The 15,865-nt window shown below is 32.1% G+C and overlaps 2 protein-coding genes and 1 long non-coding RNA gene across 7 annotated transcripts in view; 1 reads left to right on the forward strand and 2 right to left on the reverse strand.

The window, feature by feature from the left end:
• Window positions 1-1,658: 1,658 nt before the first annotated feature.
• Window positions 1,659-7,355, reverse strand: LOC143190456 (lipase member H). Its single transcript, XM_076394763.1, has 7 exons — window positions 6,955-7,355; window positions 5,936-6,077; window positions 5,727-5,884; window positions 5,296-5,481; window positions 3,531-3,767; window positions 3,234-3,405; window positions 1,659-1,986 (listed from the first exon to the last, which is right to left on the reverse strand). Exons 1-7 carry the CDS (start codon window positions 7,010-7,012, stop codon window positions 1,878-1,880), a joined length of 1,062 nt encoding a protein of 353 aa, XP_076250878.1. The 5' UTR covers window positions 7,013-7,355; the 3' UTR covers window positions 1,659-1,877.
• A 621-nt stretch (window positions 7,356-7,976) lies between these two features.
• The window catches only part of LOC143190441 (uncharacterized), a 58,864-nt gene continuing 50,975 nt past the window's right edge, over window positions 7,977-15,865 (forward strand). For 3 of the 5 annotated variants that reach the window (XR_013004240.1, XM_076394719.1, XM_076394722.1), the window contains exons 1-3: window positions 7,977-8,134; window positions 8,225-9,928; window positions 10,942-11,010. Coding sequence is in view for 4 of the 5 variants with exons in the window: in XM_076394719.1 (XP_076250834.1) it covers window positions 8,321-9,928; window positions 10,942-11,010 (1,677 nt within the window). In the remaining variant the exon portion in view is untranslated. The remainder of the gene's footprint in view (window positions 8,135-8,224; window positions 9,929-10,941; window positions 11,011-15,865) is intronic. The other 2 variants (XM_076394720.1, XM_076394721.1) reach the window with 2 other exon arrangements.
• On the reverse strand, window positions 10,825-11,607 carry LOC143190468 (uncharacterized). Its single transcript, XR_013004245.1, has 2 exons — window positions 11,471-11,607; window positions 10,825-11,002 (listed from the first exon to the last, which is right to left on the reverse strand). It is a non-coding gene; the product is annotated as an uncharacterized LOC143190468 (long non-coding RNA).

Genomic DNA, 15,865 nt, shown 5'->3' on the forward strand with positions numbered 1-15,865 from the left:
TTAGCAATAAATAACGGTCACATAATGTAAACATCACTGTTTCATTTCGTTTTACCTCCATTCACCGAAACCCTAAACTACAATTGATGATCCCGAAGTAATCGAAGAGCCTAACAGATAAACCAGCTCAACAGAAGCCACTCGGCAGGTGCTCGATACATGTATGGAAAGATAGCACGAGGAACAGAACCCATCAACATCACATGGTTAACGTTATCCCACGAGACTCACGCGATGGGTGAAGACCACAGAAGCCTATCATACATGACATCATCGCATGAACACCCTTGCACCACGAAATGGGACACGTAAGGCACCACACTTATAGGTACCCTCAAACAAATAGGAACAACCCAAGACGAACGAAAACTCCTCACTCAGGTTGGGATTCCCATCTCATAAGCAGTCCCTGGGTAATTGATTGCGTGATTGCGGGTGTACTCAGGAACCTGCACCACATGGAGGTATATTCCACGGCAGCTCAACTAAGAGGGGAGTGATGTAGCGACCGCTACAACCCTTTAAGCCACCACGTATTCACCTATATCAAGTCAAAGGTTGTCAACGCTGGTGGATTGGTACTATATGGCTCCCAGTTGTAAAAGACCACCACGACGACGTCCCGCTCTTTTCTTCTTTTCTCTACCCCCTTGTAACAGTACCACTTCCACAACATCCTGTCCATTCTCCCGTCGACCACATGTATCATTCAATATCGAAATAAACAAGTTTTTATTCAACCAGTGTTTTCAGTTCCCGTGCGAATTCCTTCCACAAAATAGTAGTGAGTTTTCGGACAAACAATCACATCGACAGCCATACATTCCGACCGACCAGACGGAACATTCCTACATATCTTTTAAGGCTAACCACTAGTCGACCCATTTTTGGTATCTTCGTGAAGAAGATAACGCTCGGACTGCTCACGACTCATATGTCGAAACAAGTAGTGATCAGAATGAGCAAGATCTGGAGAATATGGCGGGTGGGGTAACACTTCCCATTTTAATGTTTCCAAGTATATTTTCACCAGCTTTGCAACATGTGGTCAAGCGTTGTCATACTGAAGAATAACGTTGTTGTAGAATTACTCATATTACGGTAATTTTTCACGCAGTGCTCAACTTAAACACATCAATTATAGTCGCTAACTATCCCCATTGCTTTGATCGATGCCTTCAAATCCTCATCTTCATATTTTTATAGCTGTCTTAAACATCGAAATCAGTATTCACATACTAAAATCGATGGGGCATGGTGGCCATAAGCCTCACACAGAATTGGACGACCTTCAGACGCCTTTTTCTTCAAATTGAAGTAAGAATTACCGCAAAATGCGATTTATTCGGTACAAATGCAGACATTTTCAACGCACTGAAAAATGGTTTATTCACATTTCGAGTAAATGTCACGTACTCAAAAGTGAAGCTGGTCAGTGAGGCTTCAACATGAGCTTATTACAAATGTACCAGATGTGATTTAACAGTAACACCATCTGCTTAACTCCTTTAAGAAAATTGAATTTAAAAGTAAAAAATAGGAACTGATTTTTTTCGCACGATGAGTGATAGTCCAAAATTATGAAAAAAATACTTTAATTCACAGTCATAACACGAGGTGAAATATAATAAATATAAAAAAGAAGAGAAACAAACAAACACAATTTAATTACATTTATTGTATATTTTCTTTTCCTGTAAGCACAAAATATAGAAATACATGTGAATAATGATAATTACTTATACAGCTCACTTGCAAATGCATATATTTTATTCAGCCATAAATATAATACTTAATGTCTTTAATAAATATTTTAAAATAAATAATACTAAAATTAATAATATGACCAATAGGATCTAATTGTATTTCTCACTGTATTACTCAATTTCGGGTGCTTTGAGGCAGCACCTGACGTCACCGATATCGCCAGCTTTCTTCGGACAATACGGGGTATAATTATCATAAACACAAAACGATCCAGAAGCCCTGCAAATAATATTACGTGAATAATATAAACATAACCTTAATAAAATGATTAAACTTTAATAGTTGAAAAAATTATGTTTTGTCTCTATTAATTTCCTATCTGATAAACAGATCCCCATGTATTAATACAATTCAAACAATTTGACAACATCGCTAACTGAAAGATCATAGTCTTTTTTTTTAATATTTTGGTGAATGCGCCACAACTTCCATTTATAAGCCCAACGACTATTCCACCAAGCCAGTATTTCTAAAAAAATTACACATAACACATAATCAATAAGTTCCGCGTCTAACAAACAGATGATGCAACCTACTGATCTCCCTAAACCTACACTAACCTAGTAGTCCGAACTTTCAAAAACTTTCAAAAAAAAGTAGCAGGGCTTTTAGTGAAACAACTTTTATAATTTCGAAAACAATACATAAAAAAATCTTAGACTAATAATTGTGCTGTTCCAACAAAACAATACAGATGTTACTCCCAATGCATCAAAAAAATGTTCCAGAAATAAATATTTGAATCAAATGAAGAATGCCAAAGCCTATTTTGCAAGTAAAGATAAATAATTATACCAAAAATGTATCTTCTTTTTTTTTTGTATACCAACGACGTGGATATTATTAATAATAATACATGTATAAATGTATAAATAAAATATATATAAAAAATATATATTAAGGTAAAATATATGAGAAATAAGAATTTATATATAGTTAAAATGAGTGTCACCAATTAGGATGACAAAATGGGTAAAACAGTTGAATACAAAGTTAGGAGAAATCTCTCTCAGAAATCCCATCAGCCTATCAGTATTGTCGCCGACCAAGGGATTCGTAATCGTAAACGAGAGACGTAATCCAACGAGTTGTAGAAGTCACAAACAAATATTAGTCAGCGATGAGTATCGTTCCTTGATCAGAAAGCCTGAAAAGGGAGGTTTGCTCATTGAAGATAAAGGCACCCCCAAGCCTTCTAGTATTTGAACTTTAAGAGCATATAAAAGTTATTGTTTTATTAGTTAGACGCAGGACTTATTGAATAAAAAGTTAACTATACCCAAAACCATATTTCATTTGGTTACAATTAGCTAAAAAAATAAAAACATGTTAAGACAAAAATTTCATAGCTATGTGAACTACAAGCACTATACATAAAAATGTTTACTCGTTAATTCACTACCTGCATTATTTATGAGATATTACTGCTGTAATTGTAATTAAAAAAAAACGAAGGGAAATCTTACGTTAACGGTGTGTCTTGTCCCATAAAAACCGGTATACCAATTCGTCCTAAACCTGGACGTGGACCTGAGGGACATCTTCTTGAGCACGGTTCTGCTCTTTTTCTCATATGAGGTACTAAACTTTCCGCCATGTAACAAACCGCCCAAATGTGACTACATAATTGGGCATCAACTAAAAGATATATCAATTAAGTAAAAACAGTTTAATTCTTATGATAATTTATAGTTTAATATAAGTTTCACTCAAAGAAAAGTAACAATTACACGTTACTTTTGCTGTAAATAATTTACACTTACTTTCACCATTTTCGCAATACGGTTGTATTCTACCGCCGTTAATACAGAAATCTACGTGACCACCCCGACCGCCTTCGCCATAATGTCCGGCATTAGTGTGAAGCACGTGCACCGCACCTGCATCACCTATATTTAGTTTAACCTGAGGGGTAATAAGTGGTCTAGCTGGATCTAAGGCAACGATCCTGTGCATCCTGAATAGGACGTATTTTGAAATCAATCCACAGACATGGGCACCTAAAACATCCCTATATTTATGCCTTAAGACTTTTCGCACAAGTGTGCATTATTATAGGGAAGTGTTTTATATACCAGGGGAGCCGGAAAGTCATTACCGGTTTTTTTGAACAAACTATATAAATTTCAAGAAATTTTAAAAATTTATTTATTCAAAGTATTGGATATTTGATTTTATACATCTTGCCCATCTTTCAGGCAATTTATGAATCCCATCACTAAAAACCTATTTGTTTTTTGAGCAAAACCATTCATTTTCTGACTCCTTCGAGATTGGCGAAGTTCTGCTCTGCAAGCGCGTGTCCCATTGATGTGAAAAGTTTATAGTCGAGCAAGGCAAGGTCTGGAAAATACGGTGGGTGCAATAATATCCCAGTGCCTTCAATGCTACCTTGTTATGAGACTTTTTCGATCAATGCATGGTTCGATCAATGCATGGTTCAAATTGATCACTTGTTGCTAGCTTTTTTCAACTGTTCGTAATACACGACGTCACTTTGGTCCCAGTATGCGCATGACATTGTCTTGCAACAATAACAATTTGGCCTTGGAGTCGATCAGCCGGCTTTGTCAAGTAATCACCATAATTTTTTGCTCTCAAGGTTTTCAAAATAAATCCAGTCTTCATCACCAATTCGATACAGAAATGACTTCCGACACCTTTGAAGCAGCTTTTCACAGACGATTTTCCATTTGCTTGTCATTCAATTAATGTGGCACCATCTTTCCATCTTTTGCGTTTTCACTATTGCTCGTAAACGGTCGCTAATTGTTTCTTGGGCCACATTTAATGTTTCTGCCAATTTTTTTAAGTTTGAGTTGGATCCTCATTCAATAACTCTTGCAGTTTCGCACCTTCAAACTTTTTCGGTCTACCAGAACGTCGTGTCTTGCTCATCGAAATCACCACTTTTGAATGTTCGAAACCACGCCTCACATGTTTTTAAGGTTAGGGCATACCCACCGTAAGTTCCTACCAGCAAACGATGGCTTTTAGCGGCTTCTTTTTATTAAATAAGAAAAGTAATGCAAACGCACGTTTTCAGATACGAAACTTGTAAAAAGACATACATCTATGACGGTGTTACTTTCACAAAATATAATATGTACAGCTTTGAAAATTGTCATCAATAAAATAAAATGACATATGTGTCAAATCATAAAAATGCATACTTAAACCTAGCCACATATGTTAAAAAAGCCGGTAGTGAATTTTTGCTACACCTGGTATTAATTATTTCGAAATTTAAACGAAAATGGACCAATCTAACCATTTTATATTTACTAATTTAATAATTGAAATAATACTTGAAATTTAAGAGACACTGTAAATATTTTACAAAGCTTGAAAAAATTAAATGATTAAAAACGTTTTCTACTACTTAATAAATCAAAACTTATTACATATGTTCGTTATAACGCCTTCATTCGAATGACTAAATCTAAAAAGCATTACCCCTTATCTATTTTTATCCTAAATAACAGTCAATTCAATAGTAATGGTGGTACCGGCATTACTAATAATTACCTAACGAATGTCCAACGCAGGTTAATCGATCTGTTGGCAGGCCTACTGTTCTTAAAGAAGATATAAATTCTCCCGTGCATCTCGCAACTGCTCTCATGTTATGTACAGCAGCTCTATAGCATGGGGTTTCACCAAGTTCTCCCCAATCAACCATCCAGACGTTATAGGAACCATTCTGTATATATGCTGCAAACAAAAATCAACAAATTAAGATTAAAACATTTTTTGATTTAATATTTTTTATATTCAATGTATTACTTTTTAAGTACAAATATAAGGTTATATTCATAAATAAACAAAATAACAAATAAAAAATACTAATGTCACATAAACGTCAATGTTAAACGCCGGTTGCCTATTAAAAAAGACACTAAACCCAAACATACAAATCAATGTACTTTAAATATTAAATAAGACTGATCTAAACATACCATCTCTCAAAACATTTATAGGCAATGTGTCATCTCCGCCCGCGTATCCATGAACCAAGAACATGTTCTCTTTAAGAGGATCCCAAATACTTTGTCGAAGCCAGTCAGTCTGCGACTGATCCACAACCTCTTTCCGGCCATTTGTGTATAAAATAAATCTGAAATATAAATAATGTGATGACAAATTAAAACATAAAATATTTTTATACCTTATCCCAGAATCTGGACATAAATCCTTAGCATTTGCAGGCCTAAAGACACAGTCTTTCAACGTATTGTTACTTTGTACAAACCCATGCAAGAACAAGGCATCTTTTACTGGTTCTCCTGGTAAAGTAAACTGTGCCTTAACTAAAATAAAAATACATTATTTGTACATATTCTATTACATTATACATTATTTATGTTTTGTGATTTGCCTTCACTGGCGAAACAAATTCAGAATATTGCTTTGCAGGCATCAAAAGAACGTTCCAGGGAAAGAGCTTCGGCTCAAATGAAAAGGTAGCTGCCAAAGATAAAGCGTATTTTGAATAGGACAAATAATTTGACGAAAAATGTATGAAAACTTCCATAGAATAGTGCTAAAGTTCCTCTTGAAGGACTATCCCGGCACAAGAAGGCTTTTACTTTATTAATTATACCCGGTACTTATTGAGTAATATATTATTGTTTAAATTATTATTGAAATTCAGAAAAAATATAATAAAATAATTTCATAACTATAAATCGGTTTCTTTCATTTCCCAATATTGCTAAACACATTAGTACGTGATAATAAGATCTAAATCCAATATTATATTTAAAATCCATGCTAAAAAACGAAACCCTTTCATTATCTTTATTATATTTTAGTCATCATCGCATCGGGCAGGTCACCGACTGTTTGAAAGATTCCTTCACGTTTTTACACATGTCTTTGACTCTTTAACTCATTTGAACTGTACTTATTAAAACAAGTGAAATTAGAATATTCAAATTTTGGCCACAATTATTTCTAATAAATTATGTTAATAAATAAATCTAGGTACATTATTAATTATACTTAATTATGTTTTGTTATGTAAAGTATGTTTAATTATTTTAATTAAACCATTTCATAAAAGGTAAGTTTCTTAAATGATTTAATCAAATAGTTCTTAGAAATGTAACAAAATATATTCCTCAAAAAAAAACGAAACACTAATATATTCAGTAAAAAAATACAGTTAACCATACATCAACTTACCACAAATAAATATTCCCAAAATTATCAAGTAAACAATTCGCATGTTTAAACTATGCATCTTACACTTTTGAGAATGACAAATATGAATCGAAATAACACCATAACAAGCTTTAAGAAACTGCAGCCAATATTAACACCTCCACATCGAAACCCAAACCACTTTTTTCTTTCGAAAAGATCGATGTATAATAGTTGCCCTTGTTACAGCTTTTGTATTCAAATAGTAAAAGCAGCGCGATTGTGAATTAATAATGGGCGAACATCGCTTTCTGCGTAACAAAAGAAAGCTACGTTGGTTACGACGGAACTTGTATTTTAAAGGTGCTAAAGAGGAAAGTGGAATATTAAGTTACCGAAAAAGTATAACTGTGTATACTTCCATGTCGCTTCCAAAACTCTCAAAAAAATGCAAACTTAAATATAAGCGCGAAAACGTTTAACCTGTTTTAGCGGCCTTAAGAGTCCCAATACTATAATTTTTATTAAACTCTGTTTTTCAATATTAATATTATTTCTATAAATGTATTCCTTATCTTAATGTAATTAATTTATAATAACAGTATCATATTAATAACAATTTAGTCAGTAAAAAATTAACTCAATTACAATTTCACTAATACACAATTTTTAAAAGTAATTAGTAGTTTATACATTCTTTTTAATACATATTAATATTAATAATAACGATAAATCAACTTTAATAATTTAAATTTTTGAAATATAATGAAATATGTTGATATAAATATTTTTAATTTAAAATGAAAGAATTCGACCTCTTAAAGATATTACTCCCAGGCACCGTTGTCAAAAGAATAACTGTATATTTATTAAAAAACTGTACAGAATATTAAATAATGTCAAAATAGGATGTGTATTTTATCTAACATCAAAATAGATTTTTAAGTTTGATAGTGATTATAAAAATTATCGGACTAAAATATAATAGCTAGGCAACCAAAAATACCCTTGACTTTAGGATGGATAAACTATAGTAGTTTATTTGAATTCAAGGTTACTAACCCAGGAACCGAACTGTCAAAATAATGAGAACGAACCGATTTCAATAAGACGTTGTTCGGTAGAGTTTTGTTGTTGAACCAATTGAAGCTGTGAAATTAAGATTGGTGCTTTGCGAAGTGTAATTAATATACCAGTTTAATTAACCACAGCATTTAAGATGGTAAGTTGGCAATCTAACAGTCCGCATTTGTTGTTTTGATGTGTGGTGTGGTTTTTTATGAAAGTAAGTAACTTGTGTTTTTATTTACAGCTTAATTATACAGACCATTTGTTAGTTTGCGGACACACTTCCGGCTGGTGAAGATCATGTATCACATTAACTATTATTTTGAATAAAATAGTTATCATGTATAAGCCTCCTTTAAATAGTAATAGAGTTAAATCAATTAAGAATAAATTTGAAAGTATTGACAATGAACAGCAAAAAAATTCATTTCAATCCCCTTCAAATAAAAAAAACTTAAAGGGTGATTGTCCATTTTCTCCCAAACGGTGTCATAATACAGAAAATGTACCTGGTCCAAGCAATTCGAGACATCAGATTTTGTGTCGTCAGCTCTCCGATCCTGCGAAAAGGAATATCAAACGTTCACCCGCCTTTCGAGTTGATAAAAATATAGGAAACGAGTTTAGTGTTAAAAAAGAAATAAACTCCCCTAATAAATTGTTCGAAAACAAAATCAGGCAGTTTAATAGTACAAAGAGTTTTGAAAAAACAGAGAGTAGTAATGAATATACAGGTACAAATGGAGAAGTATTATCGATAGAATCTTTTAAAAATATATTCAGTTTAAGACAAAAGGAATCTTGTTCTAGCTTTAATGACAGCAATATAAATCCAAGTTGTGATAATGTAGGAAATAGTAATGTCTCTCAAACGAGCCCAACCCATAAGACTGATAAACTTGTGAAAAATATGGCAGCCACTACTAGGCCATCGTTAATTAAATCAAAAAGCTCACATGATTTTCAATACATTCGAAGTAAATTCAACAGTGTGTGTGAAAGTAGTGAAAATCAAAAAACAAAATACACAAAAGAAATTCGAACAGATATGGATGATGATGTTAAGGAAAATATACCACATAATAATGGAATTACCAAAACGGAGATCGATGATTCGGAAGAAAGCTTATTACTGAAAGATGTGGATTTATCCCTGCTATATACAGAGCCTATTCCAAAAATGTTAAGGAATCAAAACAAAACTCTTCCACCAAAAGACTGTATGGAATCTCATTTGAAAAGCTTAAACAGTATATATTCAAAAAGCACTTTGCAGCTGTCAGATGCAAACAAGAAGGAATTCTTGGAATCCTTAAAACAAGTTCTTCAAGAAGATTTACCTGGCGGTTTAACAGATACCTTAAAAGTAGCTCTTAGTAAACCTTTGCCAGGTGGTCCAGCTCCCCAGAAACCACCAAGAACATTTAAATATCTGGCGGAAGCAGTTCTGGCAAATAATTTCATCAAGAATCCGTCGTTTCTACACGTCGTTAAAGAATCTCCCCCAGAAATGAAGCTAGATACCCCTAAAGGGTCGAAGAAAGGAGACGCGAAATATATGTTAAATAAACTAGAAAGCGCACTTAAGAATAATCGGCTGAGAGCGAAAAAACAACCAAGCAACAAAGCTGACGTCTCAACGTCCGGAGAAGACAGCGATGACAGCTTGTTGTTTCGCAGCAAATCGAGTAGAAGTTTGTCAAAATCTTCCATGAAAACTCTTCCTGATCCACCAGTCGCTGGCGTAAATCAAAGACCGGATACCTTGTTTGGTGAATTGAACTGTTTTAATTCATTGTCTTGTGATAATCCCACTTACGATCAAATCAAGGAGCCCAGCGCATCATTCTTTGTACCAATTGATCCAGATCCCATATACGCTGAACCAGTGCAACTTGATAATAAACCAAATGAAAGTGTTAGCAACAGAAATAGTCTATATTATATGGTAAGATCATTACATTTTTTTATATCAAATATATAATTATTAAACAATTCAAAAAGCATACGAGATAATAATAATTTATATACGACATTGCGTGCGTCAAAGTAGACATTGGTTAGCAAGAATATATCCTGTATACCCAAAAATATTATTAATTATAATCTTTAATTAATAGCCTAGCTTAATACAAACTAATTTTAATCAAGAATAAATATAATTTAAATATTCACTAGTTTTTTTCTATTGTGTCAAAATTAATACAACTTTCTTGACAATTGCACAGTTTTACGTTAAAACGTCTTTTAAAATATCGCTTTCTCTGATGAATATTTAGACTGGCACTCCTGAATTTAACAAATATGAACTTTTTTGAACAAATATGTATCTAACATTATTTTACTGTTTTTGTTATATATACATAGATGTGCACCAATCAATCTTTTTTATATTATATCAAATTACGTATGTCGCTAAAATTACTTCTATTAAACTTCCTCTAAATTTTAGGTTTTAAAATATATTCCCAAAAATTTTATTCATAAATTCTATTCTGGTATTGGAAGGTTATAATCCTTAATAGATTTGGTTATCAAATATTAAATAACTATCAATGTCACGAATAAAATAAAATATGTAAATAATTTCATTTAACAGACCGAAAATATTAAATATATTTTTTTGATAATGTAAGAAACTTTTCAATGATGTTTTGTTATTTATTTGAATTTACCAGTACCAAATTCAAGCCTAAAATCTTCAATTATTTGAATTATTTTTGAAGTCAAACTGGAATTCGGCTTATTAATATTATAACGGGCGCCAATTTTTGTCAGTATTTATGCGTTAATAAATATCGCAGTACTTCAAAACAAAAACAGTTTTTAATAAAACAAGAGATACAATAAGTATTATTTAATCACAGAATTCAAGGAAAATTACATTCTAATTATTTATGTGCATTTTAATTAAGTTTTTGAATAATTATATAATTTTAAGGATCCTGTTATACATTTCAGAGCACGCCCTTAATACATTGCAATGGTGAAAATACAACAGCAGACGGCAATAATTTGACATCTAAACAAGTGAGTTAAAAAATTATGTTTTTTTAATAAAATCTATTTAAGTGTGAAGTGAAAATAAAATATTTTGTTTTATACGCATATTAATGGTTTATCGTAGTAACAAATATTGTTATTGGATAATAATTGACATGTGCGGCGGGTATAGTATAACATACATGCGTCATAGGTGTCAAATATTTTAAATATGGCTTATGAGTTTTTATGGTTGTTATTTGTTCGCATTATTTAAAATAAAGTCCTACTATGTATCTTAACTAAATTAACCCACATTGTCTTCTTGTATTATTGTTTCGTTTTCGTGTGACTTTTTTCTGTGTGAAATTTTTTATATTAGTATTTACAAATTAAACAAGTTTGTTATTCATGCGAATATTTGGTCAGTCATTTTGAATGGAAATAAGTTTAATTAAGTAATATTCGTGAAAATCATTTTCAGCTAATTTTTAATGAATTTTACTACCTTCTTTTCTGGAGAAATGGCCCTTTTTTCCGGAATTCTACGGAATTACTTAAAATTGATTTTAACACTAAGAGACTGATAAACCAAATTTTTTCTGATCTAACCTCTTGACGCAAAACTACTGGAATCTATTAAAGCGGTAGTAGCACGTGGTACTGCTTGTTTATCGCCATTTTATCTGTTGTTATGGCGTGCTATGACTTTTCTGAACTTTACGAAGCATGTTCCAAAAATAAACGTACTAGATTTTTGCCGGTTACAAGATAAAAATCTATGCATATTTTTTACTATTTACCATTCTTTGTGATGCACGTAGTGTCAAGAGGTATCAGTTTTTTCTGGGATATCTTGGCGGACACTGTTGATCTAATTTGTTTAATTTTTTTGTTGTTGTTTCACTCATTTTCGTCGTTTTTCATAAAAAATTTCACTCGTTTTAGCCGTTTACTTTTTAGTTAGCCGTTGAAAGAATAACACATGTGCTGTTGTTGATTTTTCTTTTGTTATTAATAACGGATTGCTAAGTCTTAGAGATATTAAATATTGCTTCCGGTGAATCTAAAAAAAGCGTAAAACAACAGTATTGTAAGCATTTACAAAATGGACTTGAAGGTGTTAGAGATGGAGCCATGCGAGCTCAATAGCTTGATTAGGAATGATCGGTGAATCGATCAAAGAAACTGCTAACGACGCTGGTATACTAATTCATGGCTAACGCACCTGCTCACAGTTCATTGCTGTGCTTGAATTGTAGATACCTAAAAATAGGTCGATTCGTATATAGCCTCAAAACATACATCGTTTTTTTTTAATGGAATTATTACATTACCTGAATGATGGGAAAAAATAGTGGCTGTCGATGAGCAATACTTTTTGCCTGGACTTATTATATCTAATGCTTCACTTATGATGTTACCAATATTATTTCGAACTTGAATAATACTTTGTTCAAAATTATAGATAGCGTCTCTTATTGCAGTAGGTTCGATTTTTCTTTGTTGCAGTTGATTGAAAATAATATCTACGTGGGGCATCACATGATGGAAAAAGGTTAGCCAAAAATTGAAAATGGGATTATTTAACGTACGTAACATAATAGAAGCAGATGCACTACAGACTATGTTGTTTGAGAATTGGTCTTCTATTTCATCCACATACTCAATGAGATGGTGTCTATTTTCGTACACAACATTAATAGTCCGTATATTAAAGTTCCAACAAGCTGGAGCGCCATGAGCAATTCTTCTGTTTACAATTCACAATTGAACTTTCAGCATACACTGTAACAGATCGTCCTGCATTTCTTTGAATCAAAGAGGTTGATTTATAAAACAATCATAAAGCCAATATTCATCCAACGCTGTCAAGACAAATTTCTACGATTGATTACAAATGCCTATCGCTACGTAACCAACGAAGAACTGCACGATGACCTGGAAATCAAATGGATTTGCGAAGTTCTCCAAGATTTCGCCTTGAAATACGAAAGAAGATTATTAAATCATACTAATGTGGAAGCAATACAACTGCTGGACAGCGTGCAGGATGTCAGGAAATTGAAGCGAACCAAACCATACAAACTTATATAAAATGTATACCTTTAGTCTAAACTATAGTTAAACTATAAGTTATTATAATTTTATTATTGAGGAATACATATTGATGTATTTTCTCGCACTCGTCTTGCTTGTGAATTAATCCAAATACAAATGAAAAGTAGTAATAAATTAATTTATAATTAAGATTGTAAAAAAAATTCTTTGGAAATGCCTTTAAATACTGAAGCATTCTTTAGGTGCTCACTTAGAGTTGCACCTAGTTCAACCGCTTATCATCCAGTTTATAAGTCCACGAAATATTCCCGAATTCTGGAAAGTATCGCTCTCATCACGACCCAGAAGAGACAATTCAAATACTCCACAAAATTTGATGCAATTTATAATTTTTGATAAAACATGCTTGTTCTTTGACACATTTTCATTATGTCTCTATATAAAATATTTATCCATTAAGCAGGATCTAATTGAACCATAATATTAGTTGATCCCAGTAATGCAAATTCCATGCAGTTATTATGACGGATACTTGCTCCAGATTTATCAATATTAACGTCAGGTAATGGTTTACCTTTTCCTTTAAATTCTAAATTTTCTTTGTAAGAATATTTAAAAAGAATTCTCCACATTAATTTAATTAAAGACCACTTCCATAGTCACAATTATTAATATTGTTATCATTAAGTAGCCGAAAGTCGCGTAAAATTCCAATACCTCACCCGGTATCACAGACGGCGCTGGACTAAATGCAGCCAAATCTCCGCTTAAATATCGAATTTGATTTAGACCGTTTGACTGGCACGGGGGTAGCGGAGTGCCCCACGAGTGTTTGGAGGAGACGACAGTAAAAAACCTATACATCGATGCCTACACAAGTTTCGATTGGCTAGAACTGCACATGCGCACTTGTCCTAATCTAGCCTGACAGCATCCTTTTCTATATACCCCTAGTTGTTTACCACAGTTGTGGTTAGAAGTCACTATTACGTTAATTTTGTATTTACATTTTGTTGAGGTAATATATATTATTTCATAGGCAAAATTAGGGGCAGCTAATGCGAAAATACGTGTATAAGGTATGAATTATTAGTAAAATATTATGAATTTTGTGCTATGGAACAAAGGGTATATATTTATGTTAAATAATATGGAAACAGAACTTCTTTAAAGATTATAGTAAAGGTAAGAATGAAATATGGTCAAGTTTGAATACTGTTTTTTTTTTCATTTATATATTGGTTATTATACTTATATTTTTCTAATTTTATAGATATTAAAAAAAAGTTAAATGTTTAAACGAAATGTCATGAATTTTTAGTATAGTGTAAATATAAGGTGTACTTAGTAGAAACTGGTTGGAATAACTTGATAACATATAACAACTCCTCGGTGTAGATAAATAATATCGAAATATTACATCATTTAACAAATTTTATTGCAATAAGTGGAATAAAATAAACAAAGAAAATGTAATCTAAGCAAGACACATTTAGACACATACACACAAACCATATAAATAATAAGCACTATATTACTATAATTGTATTATTTATAAGCACCACCTGTGTGTTATGTAAAATTTCGATTGACTAATTTCGAATCTGTAGATACATTGTCTATTCTGTTATCGATGCCATTTTCCTTATTTGCTCCTTCTGCTTCTCACTGTGTATTTTTTTTGGTATGATTTTTCTAATTTCTTGTCTTGCAATTTAATTAGGCTAGTGTCATCTCTCTCCCGAGCACTAGCTACATTATCTGCAAGAGAATTAGTGCCCATTATCTTCTCATACATACAACTCATCATAAATATGATTTCAGATTTGATTGATATTTTATTGTAATATTTGACTTCAGATTTGCTTGAATTTTGTTGAACTGTATGTATTTTATACTTTTTTTTTGTACTTTCTGCTCTCTTATGGGTCCTAATAATTATACAATCCTGATAGATACTAGCGTTTGGTCTTTAGCATTCCTTGTTAGTGTATTTGTTTTTAATGCATTATTCAAATATTTTATTGCCATATTTGTATTATAGAAAGATATAATTATAATAACAAATAGACAGAAAACGTATACAAAAATGACGATATTTCATTTTTACCTTTACTATAATCTTCAGTTCAGTTCCAACCTTCGTAGGGTGAAGACGTATTTTCAATACGGTCCAAGCTATAAAAAGATACCTTTCTTTAAAAAAAACCCAGTATTTTATTACGGTTATTTAATTGAGTATTAAAAACGCATAACAGATACGGCTATCCGTCTCTCAGTGGACCTAAAGTGTAGTGAATACGTGTTTACGTGACCAGACAAAAGGACTGCATCTCATTTTTATTAGTGTTTAAAATTATTTCATCTTATTTTACAACAGTCCTTTTGAAATTCATTTATAGTATTATAGTAAAAAACTAGTGCTAAAATAACGTAAGTGAAAAATGAAGTGCGTGAAATAAACAATGTATTTATTTTATTTTTTTTATCCTCTGGAAGTAAATTAAATAAAATATTAAAAATTAAAAAATGGCAAACCATAGCGATTCAACCAAATCACCTGCACACTTTGATATACGATTAGAACAAACAGCAATAACGCAAACTCCACCATCAGAATGGACTACAGTCATTAACAAAAAACGATTGAGAAGTCCAGAAGAAGAAATCGCGAGGAAACAAACAAGAATCAGTGACTATTGGTTGCAGAAACCGATAGAGACAAAAAACAGTTTTAGCAACCTGTCGGAAGAAATTGAAGAGAACATACAACCAAGCCCTGAAAAAGTTGTTCCCAAACCACCACCAATAACAGTCTATAAGGTAGGAATAATAAAAAATA

This window comes from Rhynchophorus ferrugineus, unplaced genomic scaffold, assembly GCF_030347505.1.
Source record: "Rhynchophorus ferrugineus isolate W39M unplaced genomic scaffold, kcgeb_rfMv2 rfM2, whole genome shotgun sequence".
NCBI classification, from domain to species: domain Eukaryota; kingdom Metazoa; phylum Arthropoda; class Insecta; order Coleoptera; family Curculionidae; genus Rhynchophorus; species Rhynchophorus ferrugineus.

Excerpts from the sequence above, each read along its gene's own strand:
- LOC143190456 (XM_076394763.1), bottom strand. The coding sequence starts at position 7,012 with ATGCATAGTTTAAACATGCGAATTGTTTACTTGATAATTTTGGGAATA. Across the intron at positions 5,885-5,935 it reads TGTCCAGATTCTGGGATAAG|ATTTATTTTATACACAAATG; the intron begins GTATAAAAATAT and ends TTTATATTTCAG. Across the intron at positions 3,406-3,530 it reads GTATTGCGAAAATGGTGAAA|TTGATGCCCAATTATGTAGT; the intron begins GTAAGTGTAAAT and ends TATATCTTTTAG.